The following is a 15,426-nucleotide window of genomic DNA, read 5'->3' as shown; positions in this document are numbered from 1 at the left end:
ACACACACACACACACACACAGACACAGACACAGACACAGACACAGACACACATACACACACACAAGCACACACATGTGCTGGTGCAGGCCAGAGGGGAAGGTCAGGAGGGCACTATTTAATTGTTCAGGTAGGGGCAAGCAGAAGAGCAAAAGCTACCTAGTGTGTTCCTCGAGGGAGATGTGTGTGTGTATGTGTGTGGTTGTGTACATGCATGCACACATTTGTGAGTGTGTGTGTGTATATATTCATGCATTTATGCAGTCTGCAGGGTGCAAGTGTGAGTGTGTTTCTACTGTACGTGTGTGTGCATCTGTGGTTGTGTGTGTGTGTGCCAACCCAGAGGATGCCAAAAATGGCTTCAGTCTTGGATGGAAAGCCCAGCGGAACCGTGACACTGCAGATGGCCTCTACTGCTGACACTGCTGATGTGTGGGTGTGTGTGTGTGTGTGTGTGTGTGTGTGTGTGTGAGTGTGTGTGTGTGTGTGAGTGTGTGTGTGTGTGTGTGTTTATGCGTCTGCGTGTGCGTGTGTGCGTCTGCGTTTGTGTGCGTGTGCGTGTCTGTGAGAGAGACTCTTCCGCTTGAGGCTGGGGTTTTCCCTGCAAAGCTGTCGAAGGGACTAAGGCTGGAGAGAAGGACTACTCGACTAATAGTCACTTCATTTTGATGAAGAATCATGCACATCTAATGTTTAAACCGTTGAAGTGGATGTTTTTACACAGACTGCCATTACCCAATTGGATTTTGAATTGGACAGCTCAAGGACAACTTGGCATTTGACTACCTTCAAGCATACTTTTCCCATTTAGAACTTTCTACTTATGTAAGTGTGTGTGTGTGTGTGTGTGTCTGTGTGTGTCCATGCAGGGGTGGACTCACTGATCGGAACAGATGGATGTCCTGGTTGCGTGTCACCAGGTGAGCGTTCTTGGCTGTGCAGGTAGCCGTCTCCAGCTTGTCCCCAGTCAGCATCCACACCTGAGCACAGAGCACAGAGAGCAGTCATGACCATGATCACACCTCTCACACCACACACCACTCCTCACAGCACAGATAGGAGTCATGACCATGATCACCTCACACCACTCCTAAGAGCACAGATAGCTATATATATATATATACACTATATAGCCTATATATAAAATAATACACATCCATACTGTAGGTCCATCCATACTGTGTGTACACAGGATGTGTGTGTGCATGTATAAATGATGTGACCTTGATGCCAGCGTTACGCAGGATCTCCAGTGTGGGCCTGACGTCGGCCTGCAGCTGGTCCTCCACCCCCGTCAGACACAGCAGCTCCATCTCCATCTCCAGACTCTCAATCACTGTGGCAACCTTCAGAGAGCGGTCGTGCACACTCAATTTAGCCTGGACATACCGCGCCTGGACAGAGAAACAAGAGTCACAGTCACCCCAAATCAGCCCATTTTATTCACACACTGTGGTTCGATGGTGTGCCAATGCTATCCCACGTATCTTCACAGAAACACAGGCAGATGTTGGCAGTGGCAGGCTTTCACATCACTACACTACTTAGTGAGTCATGTTTGTTAGGCCGTATTCCAGAGCTGGTAAGGAGAAAGTCTTCATGGCTCTTCTTGTAAAACCTAGAGTAATAAGAAGGTGATTAGCCAGGGCAAGCTCCCGAAGTCTTGCATGTGAAAGTTTCATGACTGAACACTGCAATTCAGTTTCATGACTGAAGTGAACTACACTGCAATCTAAAAAAGAAAAAGTAGTTTGCCATGGAGCCCAAGCAGTCATTGCCTAGTTCATGGCCATTGAGTGATGGTCAGTGTGGCTCCGATAGGGAGAGGAGAGGGTGCAGCCTTGGCCAGCTCTGTGCTGTGAGGGGTACTGATGCCAAACAGGCTGATGGAGGGGTCAGGTCCTCATCAGTGAGAGTGAGATAAAGCTCAAACAATGTGTGTGTGACTCATGCAGGAACACACTCCACACTCACTGACTCACACAGCCTCTGAGTCACGTCCGCCCACCAGCCCACACCAACTTTCTCGCCCTCGTACTGTCTCTTTCTCTTTTACACACACACACACACACACACACACACACACACACACACACACACACACACACACACACACACACACACACACACACACACACACACACACACACACACACACACACACACACACACACGTAAGCTTATTTGTTTCTGTCTGCGACTGTGAATGATGTGAGTGCGTGGGAGGAGGTGAGCCGATACCCCAGCCAGCTCAACACTGGGATTTGACATTTAAGGGCAATCCCACTGGAAAACACATTAGCGTCAACTCCATTATGTGTGTGTGTGTGTGTGTGTGTGTGTATGTGTCTTATTTGAGGCTTCTTTTATTGCTGTTGGCAGGGCATGTCAGGTAAATGCTTACAATGTTCATGGCAACATCACCTGTTAAACCTGCTGGTCTCATTAAGGCTTTCCCTCCCCAACTGCTGCCTCAGGTTGAGGGAGTCCCTCTCTGCTGAGGTCTGCTAACACGCTCAGGGCCTCTCCCACCCGGCCCTGTTTCCACCCAGCCTGGGGCTCACAGCCTGTTAGCGCTTCTGTTCTGTTTGTTTACTCAGGACGCATTTAGAGGAGGGATGGCCCCGGTCCAAGCCAGGTTGTTGTGTTTCTCACTGGAAATGTTTCTTTGCCAGCGCTGCCTTTGAAATGTCCAAAGCACAAAGACAACAGCTTCAGAAGGCAATACATTCATTTGTCCACCAAGAGGACAAGACTCGTCTTATTAAAGAATATCCCAGCATTCACGTTTTCCTGGAGGCACTTGTGTGTCATGTGTGCAACATACTTAAACATACAGGGTGGTTGAATATACGTACAAAAACAAGAATGACTGGGTGGGGCTGTTGGGGAGAAAGCTTAATCTGTTTGCCTGATGCCACCCTGCTTGGGTGTATGAGGAGCAGTCAGACAGACAGCTCTCAGTCTAACTCTGCCTGGGTGTATGCAGTCAGACAGACAGCTCTCAGTCTCACTCTGCCTGGGTGTATGAGGAGCAGTTAGACAGCTCTCAGTCTCACTCTGCATGGGTGTATGAGGAGCAGTAAGACAGACAGCTCTCAGTCTAACTCTGCTTGGGTGTATGAGGAGCAGTCAGACAGACAGCTCTCAGTCTCACTCTGCATGGGTGTATGCAGTCAGACAGACAGCTCTCAGTCTAACTCTGCCTGGGTATATGAGGAGCAGTCAGACAGACAGCTCTCAGTCTCACTCTGCCTGGGTGTTAGACAGCTCTAAGTCTCACTCTGCTTGGGTGTTAGACAGCTCTCAGTCTAACTCTGCCTGGGTGTATGAGGAGCAGATAGACAGCTCTCATTCTCACACAAAGCAGTCGAGTCTTGACCAATCAACCATGGCCTACGCACATATGCACACATAAGCACAACCCACACACACACACACACACACACAAACACACACACACACACACACACACACACACACACACACTTAGCAGTATCACTAGCACCTTCAGGAGTATTTCTACATATTGTAATGTAGTTTCACTAGAACATGGTCAAACTAAGAGTGTGAGTGAAAGGAAGAGTTTCCAGGTCTCTCCAGTGGCTGTGCTCTGTGTCCCAGCGTCACCCACAGACTGACTGAGAGCTTTCCCTGCAACCCTCATTTCCCTTCCGCTCCCTCTCTTGATGACTTTACCAAATGCCACCACACGTGCGCCGCCACGTCAAGGACATCTCTGGGTTTGGAGAGGCAAATTGTTTTCAGTACAACGCGACTGCCTTTTAAGCAAGCATCTGGAGAGGCTAACATTAGCAGCTTCATACAGACAGGAACAGGCTGTCAGGACATCTAAATTTGACAGGTAGTAGGCTAGTGGCAATGGCCCCAAAATTGTGTATGTCTTAAACCCCCATATGGCCAGGCTATATTTTAGTTATTTTTAAGTTTTGGGGTGTATAACAATATCAATGTAACCATTTTTGCAGTAAAATATTTGTATCCAAGAATCCATTTCATATAGGCAAGGTCTTAGAGATGAGGAAAAACATGGTTGGGTTTCTACCTCCGGTAGTGGTATCTCAAAAACGAAAGCTCTTTTTCACAGTTTGTCATTAGCCTATAGCATCAATGCATAGTTATCAAAAAAGACAGAATGATAAATACCTCAAAGTCCTGGTACTGCTCCTCAGTGAGGGATTTCTTAGCCACCACAAGCACCCTCAATCCCTCTCTGGCCATATTACCACACTAAAAGGAAAGCAGAGAGCATGAGAGGTCAGGAGAGAGCAAGAGAGAGGGAGCAAAAGAGATCAAGAGAGAGAGTGTGAGAAATAAAAAATGATTCAATAATCAGTGTCAGGAGGACAGTAACTCAATCACTTACAAATCAACACATAAAAGTAATACTAAAAAAACGAAAGAAATCTAAACAGAACTCCCCATTCGGGAAGAGTCCGCACTATGATCTATTTTGGGCTGTTTTGTGAACCCAAAACAAAAACAACACATACCAACAGATTACAAGCAAATCACTAAGAAAGGCTCTATGACGGAATATCTTCACAAGCCTCTCGAGTCTTACAGCCAGGAAACCAACGAATGAGATCTGATCTAATAAAGAGTTTTTGGACATCCAAATCTGGAACCCCAAAACATGTGGCCTGAAGAGCATCAGAGGGAAAGCTGAAGCAAGATGTCCCTGAGCAACTCAGGGCTTTCCTAAAACCGCTCAGTCCACAAGCTGTTATGTATCCGATTTTAGAACCATAACATCCAGTCTAAATTGACATTAATAACATGCTTTTTTATACAAAAAAGAATAAAGTAGTGATTAGACAAATGAATAATGTTACAAGCTTTTAGACCGGGGAGAATTCTTTAAGAAACACTTGAGTCCTTTGGGTTTTCCTCGGTTTCCATAGAGACATAATATTTATCCAATCAGCTTGAGAGTGTGGGATAAATACCTCCTCCTCCAGCCAATCATTGTATTGGACAATGCCTGCCATCACAACATCTGCCCCCTTCATGTAGAACGTGATGTCTCCAGTGGACTCATCCTGAGGAAACACACACCAGACATCTTAGTGTTAATTACTCTATTAGTACACTTCAACATGCAGCACTGATTAACTTCAACCTTCATGCCAAACAAGAGAGAGAGAGATGGGGGAGAGAGAGAGAGAGAGATAGAGAGATAGAGAGAGGGGGAGAGATAGATAGAGAGATAGAGAGAGGGAGATAGAGAGAGAGAGGGAGGTAGAGAGGGAGATAGAGAGAGAGAGGGGGAGAGAGAGAGGGAGAGAGAGATGCTTTGGCAATACTGTAGAACGTTATGGTCATGCTAATAAAGCTTCTTTTGAATTTGAGATAGAGAGAGAGGGGGGAGAGATAGAGAGAGAGGGGGGAGAGATAGAGGGAGATAGAGAGAGAGGGGGAGAGAGGGAGAGAGAGAGAGAGGGGGAGGGGGAGAGATAGAGAGAGAGATAGAGAGGGGGAGAGATAGAGAGAGAGATAGAGAGAGGGAGATAGAGAGAGAGAGAGGGAGATAGAGAGAGAGAGAGAGGAGAGGGAAATAGAGATAGAGAGAGAGGGGGGAGAGATAGAGAGAGATAGAGAGAGGGAGATAGAGAGAGAGGGGGAGAGAGGGAGAGAGAGAGAGAGGGGGGAGGGGGAGAGATAGAGAGAGATAGAGAGGGGGAGAGATAGAGAGAGAGATAGAGAGATAGAGAGAGGGAGATAGAGAGAGAGAGGGAGAGAGAGAGAGAGGAGAGGGAGATAGAGAGGGAGAAAGAGGGGGGGAGAGATAGAGAGAGAGAGAGAGGGAGATAGAAAAAGAGAGGGGGGAGAGAGGGAGACAGAGAGAGGGAGAGAGAGAGGGAGATAGAGAGGGAGAGAGAGGGAGAGGGAGATATAGAGAGAGAGGGGGGAGAGATAGAGAGAGGGAGATAGAGAGAGAGGCTCTGGCTTAAACTATTTGATTCATTATTGAAACCTATAATACTGTATGGGAGTGAAGTTTGGGGAACTAAATTTAAAAATAAATTGGACTCATGGGACAAAAGCCCCCCCCCCCCCCCCCCCCCGAAGTATTCCATTTGGAATTCTGTACAAATATATTAGGTGTAAACAGGAGTTCCCCCAACATAGCATGTAGAGCAGAGTTGGGAAGATACCCACTCCTTCTTGACACTCAAAGGAGAGCAGCTAAATTCTGGAACCATCTTCAAACATGCAAACCAGACAGGCACCACCACACTGCTGCCCAACTGAGGGATGAACACCCAGAGAGAGACCCCTTCAACTACCTTGTCCAAAAACATGGGCTCAGCATGAAAAACATTAGCATTGCCTCTAGGCTAAGAAACTTAAAAGAAAGCAATATAGAATATTATACTAACTGCTGGAAGAACCAAATTAAAGAGTCCAGCAAACTAAATGTTTATAGAACTTTAAAAATGAATACAAATTGGCACCATACCTAATCCAAATCAAAAATTATAAACAAAGAATTATTTTGACAAAGTACAGGCTCAGCGACCATAGCCTTGCAGTGGAGAAGGGGCAGCACAGACAATGCTGGGTGGCTCCCGAAGGGAGACTATGCGTCCACTGCAATATGAACGCTGTCGAAAATGAGCCTCATTTTCTGACGGAATGTACAAGGTACCAAAATATAAGAAATGCATATTTCAACCAATTTGAAAACATCCACCCTGGTTTCAGGAACCTAGATAACCAACAGAAACTGTCATTCCTCCTGGGGGAAATTGAGACATGTATCTTTTTGGCATCTGAATATGTGCAGTCCTGCCACATCCTCCGAGAGCAGGCCATACCACCTATAAACATAGGCCTGAACTCATAGGTTTTTTTATCTATTCTTATCTATATGTTTTTTTTTTCTTTACGTAATTATTATAATTAATGAATTGTAATGACTTTACTTTTGTATGTATCTATTTGTTTTATTTTGTATTTGCATAATTTATCTGTTCCTGTATTACCATTATTATTTTTACTATTGTTATTATTATTAGTGCTTTGGCAACAGTGTATCGTACATTCATGCCAATAAAGCCATTTGAATTGAATTGAATTGAGAGAGGGAGAGGGAGATAGAGATAGAGAGAGGGAGAAAGAGGAGGGGAGAGATAGAGAGAGGGAGATAGAGAGAGAGAGGGAGATAGAGAGAGAGAGAGAGGGAGATAGAGAGAGAGAGGGGGAGAGAGGGAGATAGAGAGAGGGAGATAGAGAGAGAGGGAGAGGGAGATAGAGAGAGAGAGATAGAGAGAGGTTATTTACAGTGCCCTCTCGGCCCCTGATGGTGTTTAAGGGCAGTGCGAGGGGAAGCGTCGCTCCAAGTTTAGTTTCCTGCTCGGGGATCAGAGCAGTGCCAATAACAGCACAGTGCCCCTGCCTGGGCCCTGGGGTTAGTCATCCAGTTCAAAGTGGGGTGACCACTTTCTCAGATAGCCTCCTTAGACCGGCACGCACTCTCCCGTGTGTGTGTGTGTGTGTGTGTGTGTGTGTGTGTGTGTGTGTGTGTGTGTGTGTGTGTGTGTGTGTGTGTGTGTGTGTGTGTGTTTGTGTGTGTGTGTGTGTGTGTGTGTGTGTGTGTCTGTGTGTGTGTGTGTGTGTGTGTGTGTGTGTGTGTGTTTGTAGGTACAGTTTTTGTACATACCTTTACGTGTATGTCTGTGGGGGTGTGTATGTTCACATTTTTTTTTGTGTTTTGGCTTTTGAACTTTTGAAAACATAGTTGTATCCATTATATATCTTATAAAATATAGACTGGAACATATGATGACCTGCACGTATCTATTCTGTTTGATAGAGTGAAAAATGTTCGACTTGAGGATTTCACACACTGTGGCGACCTGAAAAATATTCTTATACAATGACACACAAATGACTTTGTCTAAGTTGACATTACAGATCAGTCGCTCTTTCTCACCCGCACAATAATGCCCATGCGTTTGCTCTCATAGGTGAAAGGGAAGATCTGGAGAATGGTGAAGTTCAGGATCTGTCCACTAGGGGTCCTCAGCTGCATGGAGGACTGATCACGGCCAACAAGCGTCAGGCCCACGCTCTCCGTCCACTGAACCAGTGAAACCTGTGATCCAAGATGCGCGCGCACACACACACAATCAGTTTTTCAAAACACACATTTAATTGCTGATGAATTGTAATGTCTGCACATCAATATCCAACAACACAAGCCATTATTCTGTTCATTTGAGAGAGGCGCTCTAAACCAGTCTATGTGGAGGCAGTGCTACGTCCTGTGCAGATGGAGGGTAGTGAGAGCCCAGACATCTGTGCTGACTCAAGTTAGGATCCAGTGGATCTGTTCCACATCAGGGTCAAGGGTCCGCTGCTGTGAGATGCTACCGAGGGATGATGACTGTTCATGCCTGTGGCTCTGTGTGTTAGTGTGTGTACCGTCTGTGTGTTAGTGTGTGTACCATTTGTGTGTTAGTGTGTGTACCGTCTGTGTGTTAGTGTGTGTACCATTTGTGTGTTAGTGTGTGTACCATTTGTGTGTGTTAGTGTGTGTACTGTCTGTGTGTGTTAGTGTGTGTACCGTCTGTGTGTGTTAGTGTGTGTACCGTCCGTGTGTGTTAGTGTGTGTACCGTCTGTGTGTGTTGGTGTGTGTACCGTCTGTGTGCTTTAGTGTGTGTACCGTCTGTGTGTGTCAGTGTGTGTTAGTGTGTGTACCGTCTGTGTGTGTCTGTGTGTGTTAGTGTGTGTACCGTCTGTGTGTACCGTCTGTGTGTGTTAGTGTGTGTATTTACTGAATGCTATAAGGGGCCAGATTAATAGCCTTTATAACTTTGCAGAGCAATATCGTAGCATGTGTTAATAACTTTCACTTGTCACATTCACACTCTACCTCAAGTCAAGTTCCATGCCATAGTCACACAGTCTGTATGATCAAACTTTCAAATAATCCAGCAACATGCTGACACACAACAATGAAACTTCACACATCTCCACGCCATCTGTAAATATTTCAGTTGTGTTAGGAACCAACAGCCTCCCACCTGTTGCTCAATGTTTTCACCTCCACACAAACTGTCCTCAGGCCTCTATATTTAGACATCCTGCTGAGCGATCAAATACTAACTGACATTTGGTTGAAAATGAGATGAAGGTGATAAGAGGTGGAGAGGTGCAAGAAACCACATCAGGGCTAGACAGCTAAGGTGCTAAGGTCTGCCTCCAGCTGTACTGTACACTAGCTAATGCTAAGGTCTGCCTCCACCTGTACTGTACACTAGCTAATGCTAAGGTCTGCCTCCACCTGTACTGTACACTAGCTAATGCTAAGGTCTGCCTCCACCTGTACTGTACACTAGCTAATGCTACGGTCTGCCTCCACCTGTACTGTACACTAGCTAATGCTAAGGTCTGCCTCCACCTGTACTGTACACTAGCTAATGCTAAGGTCTGCCTCCACCTCTACTGTACACTAGCTAATGCTAAGGTCTGCCTCCACCTGTACTGTACACTAGCTAATGCTACGGTCTGCCTCCATGCTAATGTGCTGGGCCATGAACACAACACCATGTCATGGTCTTTGTGGAGATATACTGTCCAGTCCAATGTATGTGTGTGTGTGTGTGTGTGTGTGTGTGTGTGTGTTAAAGATGAATCTTAGGTTCAGAGTAAAGTTCAGAGACTTCAGGGGACGGGGAAGAAAAGAACGTGGGGTGAGAAAGTGGCCTTTTCAGGGAGTGGAACTGAAAAGGTACATTACGGGGACGTTTAGGAAATCCACACTATAAACCAAGGACATAAATCAAGCCCACTTCCTGTACCTAAAAGGAAGTGGACAGATGAAGGCCATATGCTATGAGAGAGTGCAGGTGTCAGTGTGAGTGTGACAGAGAGTCAAAGGCCTCTCCTTTGTGTGTGGATGTCTGCTTGAACTTGCATAGAAAGCCTCAGCTCCATGGGGGAGCTGTGGCGCAAGCGGCAGCAGCCCTATACCATAAGTGGGTTGGAATACCCATGGGGACCCGGTTCGAGTCCGACCCGCGGTCATTTCCCGATCCCCCTCCCGAATCTTTCTCCAGCTCATTTGTCCGATTAAAGGCATAAAAAAAAGCCGAAAAATAAATCTTAAAAAAAGAAAGAAAGCCTCAGCTCCTAGCATCACCAAATCAACTCTAACCAAAGGTACAGAAAAGCATCCTGTTTAGACTAAACCTCCTGCCTCCTGTGTTTATATGCATGTTTTCATGAACTACTTGAAATGTTATATGTAGATGTTTGTGAAGTGTAGAACCTCTGTATGTGTGATGGCATTGTGACAGTGTCTGTGTGTCTGTGTGTCTGTGTGTCTGTGTGTCTGTGTGTCTGTGTGTCTGTGTGTCTGTGTGTCTGTGTGTCTGTGTCTCTGTGTCTCTGTGTCTCTGTGTCTCTGTGTCTCTGTGTCTCTGTGTCTCTGTGTCTCTGTGTGTGTGTGTGTGTGTGAGGACAACCTCGTCGGGGCTGGAGGCCTGGTAGACCCGGCAGGTGTCTTCGTAGTGCTGCTCGGCCTCTGCCTGGTCGGTGACGCCGTTGGCCTCGTAGACGGGCGTGACGTTGTGTACCAGTGCGATAGCCTTCACCGCCTCGTGCACGCGGCTGCTGATGGTCTTCCTCACCTTGGTAGCGGCCGGAGCCCGAGAGGTCGGGAGGTCATGGGGAGGCTGTACAGGAACATGGAGGGGGAGAAGACTAGAATCAATCTAAAGGCCAATCTATGCATTATTACCCTGATAAAATTCTCTTGATTAACAAATAGTCTTGCAAATGGCAACTTCATAGATTGCCCCTATATTCTATTTGGTCATGATCCTGGTATGAAATGCGGCGTATACATAAAGTTTGATTTGATTTGATGATAGGACATTTTCTTCAGTTCTAAAGAAGAGAACAATTCTCAATACTCTAGACTCTCAATTCTCGCATTCTCAATACAGACATATCCTCACAACTGTATAAAAACAGCTAAAAGTCCTTGAATGTGCCACTGAAAGATTGATCAAAAGGCCACTGTTCAAAGACCCAATCACTAGACAGTGGGTGTGTGTCGGTATAAACACAACCAGATGTGTGAGAAATATTAACACTTAACCCACATCTTTCTCTGGCTCTTATTTTTAGCATACATGTCTCCTGGGCTAATGGTGGTGATTAAATTAGTCCTGTGCAGGTCCGGCCTCTAGCTAACTCTACTTCCTGCCCTCATGACCTTTGACCCAGGAACAAAAAAGAAAATGTCGTTGAGGGTCAGGAATCATTCACCTAGGCAACCGAATGCTTCTGACATGTGCTGTTTTTTGGTCTTAATAAGAACAAAGCTGAGCTGCCAAGCGAGGACAATGCGTGGAGGTGCAGGGGAGCGTGAGCCGATGAGCCTGCAGGCCGCCTCACCTGAGTGTAGGCACTGAACACGTGGCTCTGCACCTCATCCATGGAGTCCATGCCGTAGGCCACCGTGCCCAGATGCAGCCGCCGGAACACCATCTCATTCTGGGTAAGGGTGCCTGAAACGGAGCGTCCACAGCCGTGAGTACACATCAGTTTTCTGGTATAGGTTCACAAGTGAGCAACATCTCAACTCAGACACCACACACCACCCCAAATGATCTGAGTGTCTGCAGCCTGGTAAACGTCTCTTGGTAGTTCCTTCATAGTGCCTCTGTTGTGCAAAATGTTTTCCCCCTGACATAGTGAAATCCAAGTAGCATCCTTGTGTCCCTTAACTTTACAGCTAGTCGTTTGGCTGAGGTTTGGAGTGCACTTCGGGGAAACAGAAGAGTTAATGAGGCTGGTCTGGTTCTGATTGAGCACATACTGAGGGGTAGGTCTGAGTTATGTTAACCCCAGATGGCTTACTGGGAGGGCAATTAAGCACTGGACAAGACTGATGGCTTATAATTGCTTATTAATGCCATAAGAGCTCAAGGCTGCTTTCCTAATGCCCTTCTTGATCTCTCCCCCTGCACTCACACAAGAGAATGGAACACACACACACACACGCACCCACACAAACACACACACACACACACAGGCACCCACACAAACACACAAACACACAAACACACACACACACACACACACACACACCCACAGAGAGTAGTGTTTCAGTAGCACTTCTACAGGTCCTTCCCATACATTAGTGTGACCTTTGACATTTTGAGGCAGTTAATCTACTCAAAGTGCAGAGGTAAAAGAGATCAGTTTATAAGGAAGGGAGCATCGTAAATATCAGGAGGCAAAGAGTTTTCCTTTGAGCTTTAGACTTCTGAAGCATGCTACGTGTATGTGTGAGTACAGATGAAAGCTGACAGTGAGCTTTAGTTTCAGAACCTTTACACACACACAGACACACACACACACACACACACACACACACACACACACACACACACACACACACACACACACACACACACACACACATACACACACATTGCCCTAAGGAAGCAGGAGGGTTCTGCCCCCCCTGCTTCCATGTAGACCCTCCACAAATCACAAACGCCATCCTGGCTGCTCCCACAATCCCCTGTCCTCTGCAAAAAGCTCTGTAGATCCATGTGTGTAAATCACCGTGCTCTTCCGACCGCTCTTTCCGTCCCACCATGTACGCATCTGCGTGTCGCCTGCAGCCACACTGGGAGGTTTAAGGAAGTTCATAGTAATACTTCCTCACCCCCTCTCTGACTCCTTCTCAATCCTGCATTCCGTGCCATGTGTTAACTCTCTGTCCACTACATCTGCTCTCTCTGTCTCTCTCCCTTATTTCCTCTGACACTGTGCTGACAACCGAAGGCTCAATCTACTGCTTTTCAGAATGTCTCCATTATTGTGCAGGGCTACCATGATTATATTCAAATCTCTGAATACCCTTTTAGAATATTCCACACTGAAAAGTAAGCATGCATCTTAAAGTGCCGGGGAGTGATGATTTAACTGTACCCCTACAGGCTAGATCCACGGACCTCCGATGAACAGAGAGGAGGAGAAGACAGAGAGCGGGGACACTATGAAACACGTTACTCACTCGTGTTTACGGTTTCTCCAGCCCAACCTTACAACTCAACACGCTCCCACACATCCAGATGGGCTTATTTGTCCACTGCTTTCTTACAACACAGAAAGCTGCTGTGACAATGCGGTGGCATCGGAGCTGCTTGTTGTTGTACTCAAACAGAACGCTGGCTACTTGCTCCTCTCCGTCCCTAATGCATGCTCACACACTTTACACCGTGACTTAGAACAAGCATGTGAACTTGCAGACACCCTCAGACTTACACAGATTAGTAAAAAGGTCTCTGTCCTACATGGGTTTGTTGTCATCTGTGCTGTGTGCCAACAAATGGGTTGGAATGTGTTTCTTTCACCTGTCTTGTCCGTGAGCAGGTAGGAGATGCGTCCCAGCTGCTCAGGAATAGTGCTCGCTCGAACCACAGTTCCAGGAATCTTGGAGTCTTTTCGGATCATCCAGCTGAAGACCATCTTTCCCATGTCCAAATTCACGCGCAAACTAAAACAGTGCCGAAAAAGGCACAGAATTTCACGTTATTCTATGTACATGTAAACATCTCTTAATATCAGTTGAAAGTGAAGTCAAATGTGTGCATGTGAGGATTATGCTTGCTATGTTATCGTGAATGCGGTTGATGTGCTGTTGATGTGCTGAGTCTCTGTAAAAGATTGCGAGTACATGGGCGAATAAGAGTGTGTGTTGTTGTGTTGTTGTGAGCGAGCGTGCGTGTGTGTTTATGGTGAAGGCCGACCTGATAGGCACGATGTTGGAGAAGAGCAGCAGGAAGCGGAAGATCTGCAGGTACCAGCGGCCGGCAAAGTGCTGCAGAGCCACCATGACCAGAGACACCACCACCAGCGCCCCAAACAGGATCTTAGTCAGGCAGTTCACCTCCAGGTCAAACAGGCCGATCTGGAGAAGAGACACGGGTCAGAGTAAGCAGGGGCTAGAGAGAGTCAGGCTAGGGTACAAGAGAACTAGCTTCTGGAACATCTTCAAATGGAGTTGCAGAAGTGAAATGGGCATGTGAAGGGGAGATAAAAACCACTAGCATTTCACTCACTGGCAAAGCTAGTCACTATGCAATATTATGCTCCAAGTCTGAAACCACGTACAAAGCTTTCCTCTAAACGTTGCAGAATAAATCAGTTACATCAGTTAGTAGCTCTTATCAGTTCCAATTGTGCTGTTGTTGGCCTTCCAGAGGCAAGTCTGTTGGCTGTTACGTAGTTAGCTCACTAGTTTTTGGCAAAAAAAAAATCCAAAATGCCCCTTTAAGGGAAGGGAACCAGCATAAAGGGAACCAGCATATGAGGGTGGATATGAACAACTATGCCAATTTAACTGTGCAATGTGGTAATTTATTAACATGATCATAGGGGCTGGCACAGCCGCTGACCTCAAAACCAGGTCGAGTCCTCTGTCCTTACTACTTATTGCACCGTAATGATCATGAAACTGGTCCAGGGTCAGTGCAAGGAGAGGCTACCTTATGCCGAGGGTTAGAAGTATTCATGACGCTTCGCAGCTCTCTCCCCGTGTAGATCACCACACCCACAACAGTGCCTGCAACACACACACACACACACACACACACACACACACACACACACACACACACACACACACACACACACACACACACACACACACACACACACACACACACACACAGAGAGACAGATGGGGAGATAGATTTGATTATTTCACATTATGTTTGACAGCTGCTACAGATTTTGGTGATACTGTATGTGCGAATGGCATAATTTCATGCACCCATTCAAGTCGGTAAATATGAGGGTGTCAAACATAGAGGGTGCATTTGGTGAGGTGGGAGTGTTTTATTATTTTAATCGAAAGGGTTTCCTAATAGTTCTCTGTAGGGTGGCTGTTTTTGCTGACATGCATTGTGTTTAGCCAGTGTGTGTGTGTGTGTGTGTGTGTTTTTTGTGTGTGTGTGTGCCCATGCGTGGGAGAGTTCACACTATCAGCACTTTGGCTGTCAAATAATTACCTTGAGGATCATAGAAAGCTAATCAACAGAGCTGCCTCAGTGGAAATAGTATGTTCATGCATGTGCGTCTGCGTGCATGTGTGTGCATGCATGTGTGTGCATGCGTGTGTGTGCGTGTCCATGCGTGTGTGTGTGCGTGTGTCTATGCGTATGTCTGTGTGTACGTGTATGTGTGTGCGTGTGTGCGTGTGTGAGTACCTGAGGCAACGACAGTGCTGGCCCACAAGGTGTTTTCAATGCTCAGACTCTCATTAACTGGAGGATCTCCATCCTCCTGCAAAACATCAGATACATCAAAAGTCACATTAAAAATGCTTCAGACGTGCAGGTCGCAGAATCCCCACTAACAGCCATGTCCTGA

General features: G+C 46.4%; 1 protein-coding gene across 1 annotated transcript in view; it reads right to left on the bottom strand.

The window, feature by feature from the left end:
* The window catches only part of atp9a (ATPase phospholipid transporting 9A), a gene marked incomplete at its 5' end in the record, with an annotated part of 39,670 nt that overhangs the window by 11,672 nt on the left and 12,572 nt on the right, over positions 1 to 15,426 (bottom strand). Inside the window, 11 exons of the mRNA XM_080853240.1 lie at positions 881 to 979; positions 1,223 to 1,393; positions 4,167 to 4,250; positions 4,970 to 5,062; positions 7,960 to 8,121; positions 10,497 to 10,706; positions 11,434 to 11,546; positions 13,407 to 13,549; positions 13,803 to 13,963; positions 14,541 to 14,617; positions 15,264 to 15,339. Coding sequence (XP_080709366.1) covers positions 881 to 979; positions 1,223 to 1,393; positions 4,167 to 4,250; positions 4,970 to 5,062; positions 7,960 to 8,121; positions 10,497 to 10,706; positions 11,434 to 11,546; positions 13,407 to 13,549; positions 13,803 to 13,963; positions 14,541 to 14,617; positions 15,264 to 15,339 — 1,389 coding nt within the window. The remainder of the gene's footprint in view (positions 1 to 880; positions 980 to 1,222; positions 1,394 to 4,166; positions 4,251 to 4,969; positions 5,063 to 7,959; positions 8,122 to 10,496; positions 10,707 to 11,433; positions 11,547 to 13,406; positions 13,550 to 13,802; positions 13,964 to 14,540; positions 14,618 to 15,263; positions 15,340 to 15,426) is intronic.

This window comes from Sprattus sprattus, assembly GCF_963457725.1.
Source record: "Sprattus sprattus genome assembly, chromosome: 16".
NCBI lineage: Eukaryota > Metazoa > Chordata > Actinopteri > Clupeiformes > Clupeidae > Sprattus > Sprattus sprattus.
This window is presented reverse-complemented; position numbering and strand designations above follow the sequence as displayed.